Source organism: Cyanistes caeruleus, chromosome 6 (genome assembly GCF_971803275.1).
Source record: "Cyanistes caeruleus chromosome 6, bCyaCae1.hap1.1, whole genome shotgun sequence".
NCBI classification, from domain to species: Eukaryota; Metazoa; Chordata; class Aves; order Passeriformes; family Paridae; genus Cyanistes; species Cyanistes caeruleus.
The window spans coordinates 58,345,993-58,358,631 of record NC_141706.1 but is presented as its reverse complement, the minus strand read 5'-3'; the positions used below and the strand labels follow the sequence as shown (position 1 = coordinate 58,358,631).

At 43.1% G+C, this 12,639-nt stretch overlaps 1 protein-coding gene across 2 annotated transcripts in view; it reads right to left on the bottom strand.

Annotated features, from left to right (window-relative positions):
- Positions 1–12,639, bottom strand: part of RCOR1 (REST corepressor 1) — an 83,281-nt gene that overhangs the window by 15,295 nt on the left and 55,347 nt on the right. For both annotated transcript variants that reach the window (XM_086894521.1, XM_086894522.1), the window contains exons 5-7: positions 8,126–8,178; positions 3,928–4,089; positions 1,238–1,356 (exon numbers count right to left, since the gene is read on the bottom strand). In XM_086894521.1, coding sequence (XP_086750647.1) covers positions 1,238–1,356; positions 3,928–4,089; positions 8,126–8,178 — 334 coding nt within the window. The remainder of the gene's footprint in view (positions 1–1,237; positions 1,357–3,927; positions 4,090–8,125; positions 8,179–12,639) is intronic.

Genomic DNA, 12,639 nt, shown 5'->3' with positions numbered 1-12,639 from the left:
AGACAAGTAATAGAAGACCCTAAACCACAAAGTACAAGACAAACACATACTCCATATAAAAGATTCCCATCCCCCCCACAATAACTTAGTAGGAAAACTGAAAAACTAAACAAACAAAAAAACCCAACAACAAGAATGGGGAGCAAAAAAATAGACAGCCTTTGTAAAGAAGATACAAGAACAGAATGGAAAAAGGTACTCGGGTCAAAGAAAGCAAACCAAATACTGGACAAGTTGGTTGTCAGTATTCTCCCTGGCCCTGCCTGTTAAGAAAGTATTGCTGACCTAATGGAGAGATGGGAGAGGTTGAGTGAGTCATCGGTGCAGCACAGCTCAACCCTAGAAACACATTTCTTCCCCCTTCCCAAACAAGACTTGCTCATATGCAGTGGAGCCAGCAAACAGCCCACTGGGAAATGCAACAATTCCTCTGAGGGCAAAGGCTTTGAAGAAATTTGCCCAATTATGTTAGAAGTCTTCCAAAGGCAGGCACACTTCAAGTTTGGTCTGCAAAGACATTAATTGCATTTTAGAGCAGGTCGAAAAGGCACCTGCATCAAGCAGATGGAGTTGCTATTGTTCAGAGCAGTTGTTTTCCCCTCAGTCACTTGAAACCTCTGCATTTCTGAAGCCCTTTCAGCTCCAGAACTAGGTGAAGTCACCAAGTGACAGTAACTGTACAGGTACTTACACCAATACGCACAAGGCCACTGCTGACCTATCTTCAAGGGCTTGCATGGGTATCCAGGAAGGTGAGCTTGCAGAAAATGCATGAGTCAAGCTCATTCGATAAAGCTCAGTAGTTAATGACCTCCTGAACACCACCAGCCTCACCCAAATGACAAAGCACCCAACACTCCCTGGAACAGTTCAGCCAGAGAGCTCATCCTAAGTTTCCCTGTGCTCTGCTGACAACAGTGCCAATCAGACTGTAAACAGCTTTAATTTCAATTTCCCAACCCTCAAGTGGTTGAGAGAAAAAGTTCAAGAATGGTGGGACTGTAACCAGTGGGGGCAATCAGGAATTTGAGCGTCAAAAAGGGGAGCACAGCTAACTGCCTTTTGGCTTTAAGCAAACCAAAACATAGAAGGAAAGAGGGGTGGGGAAAGGTGTGGTACCAGGAAACATTTTGGGGAAAATCCTACATTTAGTTCCTTACAAGCTAACAGGAATTTCTGGAATAGACTAAAGAAATCAGTGTGCAGCCATACATGGCCTTTCTGCTTGCAAACCTACCTTTCCTCACGTTCCCTTTTCTGTTTACGAGCATGACGGTCCATCACACTAGTTTTAGTCCTTGTCTTCTTCCAGGAGTAGTAAAATTTCACCAGGCTGGCTATTGATTTGTCAGGAAGCTGTAAATTAAACATGTATCCTTTTATATGTTTATAAGTAAAGCATCTCCAGAAGTTGACATACAATTGGTCTGTTTTTCCAAGGAATATCTGACCTCTTTACATTGGATTCTCTCAAAGGCTCAAGCAAGGCAGTTCTGCAACCTTTCCAAAAATGATCTATGGGGAGTGTTTCAGATTAATGCCTACTATTTGGGACATCAAAATCTCTGAAGAGCATCTCAGCAAGCTTCCACTCTCTAGTCAAATAGCTGATTTCCTCCAGAATAGGGGAACACAGCAAGAGCAAATCTGAAATGAGGCCTCGAAACTGAGATAACAGTTTTAAAGCCAGAACAGACCAAAAACCCAACACAGACACATGTAAACAAGCACAGAAACTGCTGAATTGCAAACATCCCAAGCATATCTTTGATGTTTGGTTAAATAGGTTTATTCACACCATTCACCTGACAAAGTCTATTCAAAGGTCTCAACAAAGGATGTTTTCGAAAGGTGAAATATTACTATATGGTGAACTGAGGGTACAGGAAAACACAATTTTATTTTTTTTTGTCCTCTTACACAAATGCCATTACCCTGTAGCTAGGAAAGAAAAGTGTGCCTCCAAAAAAGCATAAAACTACATTAAGACTAATTCTCTATTTTTGAGGTGCTCTACATGGATGCTCTTACACAGGACTTTTAAAAAGTGAAAGTCCAGTCTTTTCTGATGAATAAAACATGCTTTTCTTAAGTGTCTGATTCAGTTTGAAGGGCAGAGCAGGTGGGGAGGAAAACAAAACTGAGAAAGAGCCAGATCTCTTTCACTCAAACACTGCAGTTTAAGCCTTCACCTGAGACAAACCTGGTTCTCAAACTGCAGACTGACTTCAGGTTCTAATAAAAAATCACACCAGCACTCCCACTCTGGCCCACAGCTGCACACAGGCAGAAATCCATTGGTGCTGGCAAAGCACAGGTGCTAAGTCAATGTTGTGTTGCCAACAGCCATGCAACAGGTTGGCGTTCTGAAATTTAAAAGAGTTCCACAGAACAAACTCAGGGACAAGGCTGTTCATGACAAACATCCATTTGGCTATAAACCTGTGCTAAGAGTGCCAAAATATCAGAACCAGCTCTGGTAGATAATGTAACTTGCCTTTCATTCTCTGGCTTTGGAGACTGCTCCCCTCAGTTCCAGTCTGCACAGGTGCTAATGGGGCAGCATCTATAAACTAACAACTAACATGCTCCTGAGCCATTGATTCCTGTCCCCTGCTAAACACAAAGCTTTGTGCCATTTAATTCCTTTCATGCAGAATTGCTTTCCTGGGAGCAACAGTAAAACAAATATCATTACCTAGGGAACAGTGCATGTGCTTGGAATGCACTTCACTCAGGGACAGAGAGCCATGCTTCTGCACATAAACCAAATTGAGAATTTCTTGCTTTGGCAGTTAACCAACCAACAGGATGGGCTTTATGGTCTCTTTTTTCTCCCAGGACATTTCCCTGCCCTATTTTCCCTCCTATGTAAGAACACAGGAATAAAGCAGCTTCACTCTTGAAGAGTTGCATCACCTGACACAAGGGAATGGGAGACCCTAGGACTCCTAGAACATTTGGAAACAAATGTCAGTGAAGGACAAGGAACACCAAGGAGGACATGATGAAAACAAGCCTCTTTCTGCCACCCTTTTGAAAGCAGACCTTCATCCCTGGAAGGCAAGCCACCTTTCTCTTTTCAGTGGGATCAGCAGCACAGACCTGTGTCACATGTGCTTTAAAGAGGCTGAACAGACTGCAACAGCCAAGGCTCACTTCAAAGGGTCACAGACAGTGGAACTGGGTCCTGCTGGAACCCTCAAGAGGCTACTTTACTGAAGGGGAGCAAAGAACAAAGTCTAGTTCCCAACCAGGTGAAAAACCACTTGAAGACACTCATGATACAATTAACAGAATTTTTTTACCACCCATCCTCTCCCTCTTTCAAAAGCAAATTGCACATTCCCTAGCATTACCCTTTCAGGCAGAAACATATCCGTGAAGTTTTCAATCATACGTTTAGAACAGTATCATTACCAACAAAAAGCAAAGGACTGAAGCTTCCAAGGATGTATAAAAACCTCCACCACAGCATCCACTGACAGTCCCAAATCACATTAAGCACAGACTTCATCATTTAATAAAATTAATTCCTAGAAATCAGGCTATAAGAAAGGAAATCAACTTCACACAGAGATGATCTTTACCGCATATGTGTGGGCATATGTGTACAGACCATGCCTGAACTCCAGCTGAGACAAACACTACCATAGCACACAGGGGACTGAAAACTGTAATTTCCACTAAAAAAAAAATAAAAAAAATCACACAGTCATAGTTTATCCTGAACCAGTAAAACACTTGAGGAAAACACTTCTACGGAGACTCTGGGAATAATATTGTTTCCTTCTATTCATGGTAGTATTTTCCCTCTAACATCCCCTTTGGCCTGTTCTCTCTCAAGAGCATTAGACACACATTCAGCACAAACAGCACTGAAGACGACAGTCTGTTCTGCTTTTCCACTCCTGAGACACCACTTACCATCTGCTGAATCCTATGAAAGGTTTTCCCATGGAAACTGAAGGCCTGTTCAAACAAGACCTTGTCTTCCACTGTCCACTCATCTGGGAATGGAGTAAAGTTTGGCAGATCTGCCAAAGACTTCTCGATGTTGTGCTTGTGCCAAAACAGCATCCCAAGAGCCTAGAAATAATACAGACACCAAGGTGACAACTGTAATCAAAAGAAACATTATTGGAAAATGGAAAGGGAGAGCCACAACATTTTTCTCAGGCAACACATTTTACATAATTTTAATTCTCAGCTACATCAGATGCTTTTCTGAGTGCAAGAAACCTGCAAGGAATCTGTCCCCCAGCTAAGCTGTGAAGACCAGCCCGAAGTTTATCAAAACCACACAGGTCATCATATAATAAAAGATTAGCAACAGGAAGGTGGGAGAAGAACCTTAAGAAATTATTTCAGCTTTACTGATCATGGCATGCACAGATAAGCTGAGCAAAGGCTTGGGAAGTCTGCCTAAAGAAGACTGGACAAAAGGCAGCATCTTTCCATTGCTGGACTCTATTTTCTGGCAATTAGAAGGATGGTTTACTTGACTGGGTTTTTTACAATTGTTTACAGGGTTCTTTCTGAGGGGGAAGGGAAAAAAGGAAAGAGAATGAAGCAAGAACTGGAAGAAGGAAAGGCAGAGAACGTGCACCACCTTGACTTGCTACTAAAAAGTCCCCGGCCCAAAGGAGGAATAAATTTCACTCATTTTGGGGGCTGCTCTTTTGTTCCCTTGAGGGAGGCCTTATTTTGCTGTCAGTTTCTGGTTCTCAGTTCCAAAGACAAAGTGCCTGTGCTGCACTTCACCACCTGCAAACCATTCCCCTTGTGCTGTCTCCGAGACACTTGTGTGCAGCCCCCCTCTTCCAGGGGTCCACAGCCCATTGTGTGTTATGACACAACACTACCTCTGGCATGCCAGCAACCACTGCGAGTCATTTTGGGAAAACCTGACTCTACAGAGCTAAAAACCAGCCTTTCACAATTGCTGTGAAGTGAAAGCAATCCCTAACATGCTAAGTAAAACCTAAGAGTAACCCACTCATCATATGCAAACTCAGCTCAGGTTTCGCAGACACAGCTACCCTCATCTAGTAGTTTCATCCTGGTTGCCCAGCATTACAAAATCCCTCCAAAATCAGGGATTCCCCATTATGCTTTCCTATGCAAAAAAGCAGTTCTTTTATGGGATTTCTGCAGAGAGATGCATACAAATGTTAATGTTATTATCCAACATCTTGCCCAGATCCTACTGGACTCTCAGTGCTGCCCGGACACCTTCTCCCTTCTGCCACCATGCAGAACAAATAGTAATCTCAGTTGCAGCACAGGCACTCGAGATGTCATAGAAGCCACACAGCCATTCTGGCAAGGGTGGGGTCAAAGAAACTATTTTGTAGTCATGAAGGACTGAGTTTTCTCTCCCCTGACAACCTCCTTCAGCTTCAAATATGAGATCTACCTGATATCCCTACGAGGAAGCAAGGGATTAACAAGGAGTGAGACATTTTGGGAGGGCAGGGTAACATTAAATAGCACTGAGATATTAGTGAGGACTGAGGGGAGAGCTGCTTATATAAAGCAAGAAGTAAACAAAACTATTTTTCTTCCAGGCTTTTTTAACAGGAGATCAGTACTCCTCTTCCATCTATGTTGCCCTGAAAGAACTCTGCACTCATACACAGGTGAGCACAGGGCCTTCCCAAGCTTTTTCCCAGGGTGTCTGACAAAGGCTGGCAGGAAAGCCTGGGTCACAGCCAGACCTTACTGTGGTGCTTCCAAAAGTCAGTGACTACTAAGAGCTCAGCGCAAGCACCCGCAGCCGTCTGCACCACCAGCTGAAGCACCTGCCCTGCCAGAGCTCACTGGCCTGCGGGGAACCTGCCCTTTGTGTGCCCTGGGGCTGCCCAGGCTGCAGGGACTCCCACCAGCACAGTCCTGAGCCTCCAGTCATCATCCAACAGCAGCAGAGCCAACAACAGGGCACTGAGCCATGGGCAAGGGGAACGTGAGGACAGGGATGGGAGCTGGGCTGGCACAGATTGGGCAGCTGGACAGGAACAGTGCTGGGCAGAGGAGCACCAGCCGGCACACGCCCCTGCACCCTGCCAGCAGCTCCCACTCCCTTCAGCACACTGGCACATCTCAGCCTTTAAAGAGATGCTTTGGGCACTGGGCACAGGTGGAGAAAAGGCAATCTCTCTATGATGACTGTTAGCCAAGCCACCTGGACAGAAGAGCAAAGTGACCGGCTGTCAGGGGAATGCATGTGTCAGAAAGGGATGCTTCAGCCAGTGAAGCCCAGAGACAGTGGCCAATTGCTAAAGTGAGCTTTTACTGCCTTCCAGGGAGTCTGTATCAGCTTGTCCAGTTACCCAGCCAATAGCAACTCTGGTGATACCTGCTGAAGACAGAGTTTCCCTTGGTGACACAAATAATCATCCTGATTTGAAAGCCTTGACACTTGTCCCTGTAATACAAAATGAATGTGTGCCTTCCAGAGCAATACAAGCTAGATTCTCTCCAGTTATTTCCTGAAAATGCCTAGCACAGCTATCCAGGAAATCCCACAGGACCTGGGAAACATGTTTAACTCCAGATGAGAGATGTGAGAGTGCTACAGAAAATTTTTAGGAGCAGGGACGTTTTTACAAGACGCTCAGCCACTTCACACTCTGATGTGGCAAGTCATGCAACTTCTGTGGACAGAGAGGGAGAGAAAAATGGAGAAAAGACTTCAAAGAATAAGTGGGAGGTCTATATTTTCAACATGAAAATTAATGCAAATCTCTGTTAGCTAAATCTAAGTTTTTCAAACCACAAGAATTCAGTGGGTTCTTTAAAAATTGCAAGCTTCATCTTCATCAGTCTTCAGTATCAGTCTTTCCCAACACTTCTCCACTAAAATAATGAAACCCATTTCTACTATTCCAAGACTATTTCCAAGATCTGTCTTGGAAAATGTTATCCACAATAACATATACTATATGTTAACAATACTAGGTTATACCAATATCAGCTGAAGAGAGCTACCTTTACTGTCATTTTAAGTAAATAGTCTTTTGATGCCTTCACATTAATTTTATTGCTGTCTTCTGCTCTTAGAAACTACGATTATCATGTCTAATTATTCCCAGTTTTGCTGGAAATTTTGCTGGCTATCTCAGCTTCAATGCTCTTGTTCAGCAAGAAGTCTTTTCGAGCATGAGTATCAACCACTGAAAGTCTGAGTCAAGGATGACAGCAGAATCATTTACATAGAAGCCCTTGCCCATCCCAACCATCTGTTTATATGCTCACAGGCTCTGTCTGAACAATTTCATAAACTTTCAAGATTTTGTACTTGTAGAGACAATATGTGGTTTGCCAATACAGTAAGTCATGAGATTCCCTGCCTTCCCTTTCCGAGCAAGTATTAGCGCATGAGGAAACTCCACAGAATTCAGGAAAGTTTCCCAGGCACACATCTACTCATCTCCCCAGCAAGTTTTGAAATCACTGTCAGTTAACGCAGGAAAGATTAATACACAGTCCTACACTACAGGGGATAAAGGAGAGTCCTCAGACCAGGACTTCCATCCCTAGGTTACAAGTGCTGGCTAAGATCAGTGGCCGCTGGCAAAGTCATCCTCCGTTTACTGCACTGACAGCCAAGGTGCTCATCTGTGAAACGCAAAATTATTTGCAGCACAGTTTTAAGGTAAATAACTGTGGGTATTGGTTTGCCTCAGAAAAGCACATGATGGTTCAATAGCTCATTAATAACTGCCATGACATCCATGAAGCAGAGACAGAGCAGTCAGCTGGAAACTGCACTGCAATCAGGCAGCTGTCCAAAGATAAGCCAATCTTTTTAATGTTGTTTAGGGGTTCTGAAAGTGCTCAAGAAGCAGTCACCAGAGGAAGCATAATACTCACGACCAGACTCCATTAGAAATTATAATTGTTTTGTTTTTCTTCTTTTGACTCTTGAGGTAAAACTAGGGGTGAACTCCATATCCACAGAGCACAGGCTACTATTATTAGGAACAGTCAGTTTTGGGAAAAGTAGTAGAGGAGAAAACACAAAACGTACAGAAAGAAAGAAGCAGTTCTAGGCAGTGGCTTGAAGTAATTTCTGGATACTTGCTGAAAATATTTTAAAATAAAGTATTCAAAGGGTTGTTACCTGCTCCATATTGTATCCATGTTTCTCTTTAGCAATGGCAATATATTCATCCACTGAAAAACAAAGAGAAGGTGTGAGTGCATTTCATGTAATGACCTCATTATCTCCCCTTCCCTTTCCCAGTCTAAAACCCAGATCTGCAGCTCTGACTTCAGCCCTCCACAAGAACTCTCATGAACAGCAACAGCTTCCAACAATTCAGGAACAGAAGGAAACATAAGAAAAACTAAGTCTTTTCCTTAACAAGTCTTAAATGGTCCATGATATCTAATCTAGTTCCAGTACTTCTGAAACATGGCCTATAGTACTTTATCGAAACTGGAGACATGACTGTCACCTGCTTTTTGGGGTGTGTGCTCATTTCATTTTAAGTTTTTTATTGGTTGGTAGTGATTTTTCTTAATAGCCTCAGAGCATTTTTTTTTTCTTAAGGAAAAACATCCCCAGACACAATCCGTACCTTCCAATGCTGCCAGAATTCTAGTGTCACATGACCACTGCAGGTATCTTGGTAAATTTTTCAATTTTTAGGTCTCAGCAGTTTTTGTCTTGGACCAAACCCCATATGCTTGTATTATGCCCCATGAGCTTTTAATCTTTACAATGTGAATGTGCACTGAGAAGTTATATTTTGTACAGATGTGACTAAACCCAAATGTCTTTCACTGAGAGTGACTGAGCCCACTTTATATCCAACAGCACCCATTTGAGAAGAACAGATCAAAGTTAGTAGCACCGCTGGTGTTCTGAAGTCTGTGCCCTTATGCATGATCATTATTGACCACACTGTAATGATAATAACACCCTTGAAAACAAAAAATTAATCTGAAAGGTGAGACTCCAGCTTCACCTAGTGGAGTGGAAGATGCTAGAAGCACTGGTTGTCTGTATGATCCTAAACAACAATGCTAGTACCCTAACCTAAAACTGATACACACAGACAAAGTTTTCATCCCTCTACAAAATTTGGACTTCACAATGAGTCACATATCAGTGAACCCAAAAATCATTCCCTCTTCTTTTTCTACAGATACCCAGGGAGGGATGAAAGCAAATTCCAGTGCTGAGCACCAGACTCATGGAGAGCATGTGCAGCAAGGAAATGGTTCTGTGCGCTCTGCAGCTAAGAAAGCCACATTTCCTACAGGCTGGATCTCATTATTAACTTCAGCTCTCAAATGTGCTTCTTGCATATTTTCTACCTTTATAAACACTCTTATGGAATAGTATGGCATTCTTTAAAGCTTTTTCTTCAACCTGGGACAGTCTTCAATTATTCCTCCAGCTTATTAAACTAAGCTATAAGCTCAAAAGGTACTGGAAAACAGGATAAATCAGAAAATACATAGCAGGAGAGCACCAGCCTCTTATTTTCAACTTGTCACTAATAGTAAGAATTTAGATCTAGGTAGTTAAAGTAGACATCCCATCTTTAGACTACCCAATATGACATGTGATAGTATAGTAATCACAGACCTTCATCTGGAAAGGAAAAATACAAAAATTTTGTGTTAATTTTCACAAAAAAAGGTATTGCAAAAGAGAGCATTGTTAAGTGCCCTGCAAAAGTCCATGAGAATATTAATTCAGCCATATATTGTGGCAGGAGAAGAGCATGCTGTAAACACAGGCACAATTCCACATTAGCAAGGACATTCCATGAGGTTCTTGTCCTTCCAAGCTCCCACCTGCACACATGACAACTCCCAACAGGCTGACAAACCTGTTCATGGCCCCATGTTCTAGATCCATTCAGAAAAGTTTTCTTAGCCTGTTGAAAAAAGATCTAACCACAACCATTCATTTGCACTGCTACCACACAAACACATCTGTCTCTCTAAGTAAACAAATTATTTCTAAGAACCATGTTGAACTGCAATGAAAACCATCCCATCTTGTAAAAAACCTTTTCTTGTACAAGGGAAACATAATAATAGTTACAAAGGTAGTGGAGATACTTGGGACAATGACCAACTTCCTAGGCTGAATTTGCTGCATTGCCTAATAGAACATTATTTTTAAGGATGCTTATTTTTTAGGATGTTTCCTGAGGGTTACCAATGCCTAGTGTGAAGCCTGAAAAGCAGCTTAGCCGAAGGAAAAAAAAATACAAAACAAACTTGCAAAACCACATCCCCAAGCAGGGAACATGATCCACAAGAGACACACAGGGTAAAAAGGGACAGAGAAGGGAACTGCCTCATATACACACCATCCCTTCCCTCCCCATGCCCAATGGGGCAGGGAACATCAGTAGGGTGGGGGGCAGAACAGCAACTTCAGGTGCTTCCAGAGTTATAAAACCACATCAAGAACAAAGGCTGCCAGGAAACCATACATGCAGCATTTCCCTGTCGTTTAGCTAAATGCTCTCTGCTTCCTTAAAAAACAGGTATTGCACATGCAGTGTTATGTATTTCATCTAAGGAGGACGTGAAGGAAGGAGGAGGGAACGGAGCTGAATTCTCTCAAGTCCAAGGCTGAATTAAGCTCCTGAATGCTAAGTACTACTGCATTAACTACTGCGCTTTCACTGTGGAAAGATCTATAGCTCCTTATTTGACTTCAGCATCTTATCCTTTAATATATACACAGAGAAGAGATGAGGTTGTTCTCCTTTCCAGCATATTATCTTTCTTATGCTTGATGTTGTTAAGTAATGAAAACATACTTGCTCCCAAAAAATCATTATAGCATTTTCTCTCCTAGCTAAGCAAGAATATTAGCAAGGTCCCTACATATCAACAGGATTTCTCTTCAAACAAGTCAATACACCAGTGAGCCAAACAGTAGATTATGAGTGACTAGACACCATGAAAGTAAGCTTTCAGGAAAAGATGCTTTTACTGTCACGGTAGGTTCTGTAACGCCTCAGTATTATAGCTCATTGTTACAGTGGAGGAAGAAAAAGAAGAAAAAGGCAATAAGGCAGTAAACTGACCATGAGCACACAGCAGTAGTACTCCTAAACACTAAAAGAGTGTTTGTGGGTGAAAGATGGACAAGGAGTACACCACCATACTCTCCTCTTGGCTTATTTCCTGCCTGCTTACTGCCAATCTAGCCCCTTCTGCTTGTCATTACTCAGCTAATTGTGAGCTCACTCACTTTGATGCTTGCACCATCCAAGAGGAATGACAGTCCCTTGAGCAATCCTTCCGATTGCTCTTTATCTTCCCCCTCTGTATGAAGTAAGTAAGGAAGAGCAAGCATGGCACCAGCTGAGTCACACGGCCCCTTTAGTCTCCCATACCAGTAGAGCCTGGAATTGCCATAAGCTCCATGCTTCACATGCCACACCAGATAAAGAAGTGTCCTCTTCCATCTCTGCCTTTCCTCCGCACATGTAGCAAGCACAGGGCAGCAGGCACGTGAAATTCTGCTCACTGCATTTCAGTGGCATGCAGTCACGCTCAGCGTGTAACCCAGCAATCTGTTTAGACACCACAGGTCAGAGCCAGAGGAGCCTGCAGCAGAGCCCTGCTTATACCAGAAGAGATAGCTTGCCAGCACAGCTCTGAGCTGCTTTCCAGAAGAGGACAAGCAAGAGCAGAGGAGCAATCCCAGCCCGTTTCCCCCAGCATAAAATACACCATCAAGCACTCTTCCTACCAGCATAACTTTTCCCCAAACAGGGTAAATAAAAGTATCCTCACCTCCCATCCAATACATTTCCCTACGCCAGAAAGATATTTCCATACAGACCAGCCAAAAATACAATGATACTTGAACAGAGACAGTTGTGTGACACAGGAGATGCATTGCTCCTGTGAAGGCTCTTGTTGCTACTAGAAACCAGATGGGGGGAGGGACAGAGAAGAGAACCGTACACTGTATTTCTTCACCTACTTGGCTACATTTCTTCTCTTGCATGCATTTTAGCTGTGTTGGGGTGAGCGGGATCGCTCTGTCCACCCCACACCCAATATGGAGGGAGCACTGGCCCAAAGAGCCCCTTCCTACAGCCAGTCATGCTCAGGAAGGCAGGAGTAGCACAAGAAGCAGGGATGTAAAGGGAACAGAGCCTCACATCCACACTGTCACCAGCAAAGAGGAGTACAGAGTGCTCAGATGCTAAAACACATCTCCTGAACAGGAAATGACTGAAGGACCCTGGGTGTAGCACTAAGACAGCCAAAGAGATAAGGGAAAGGGAAGGGAGTGGCAAAGAAAGCACAGAAAGATGCTTCTACCCCCCTGCCCTCTAGAGAGGGGGATTTGACAAAAATGGTGTTCTTAATCCCCTGAATTTTGTGTTCTTGTTCCCAGCCAGCTTTCTCATAAAGACTTGCCTTTTGCTAACTACTTCCCTGCAAAAATTCCTCACCAGAGGCAAAAGAAAGGAGACCCTCTTGGCTGACACAGGAAAGGAGGAACAAGAGCAAACAACTGCATTGCTGATTTTCAGTCCCACATCCTTGAGCAGTGAATTGAGACGTAAAACATGAGCATTTATTTCAGGAAAGTGGAACTCTGAAAAGAGAAATGCCTGAAAATAATGATTCCCCTCATCA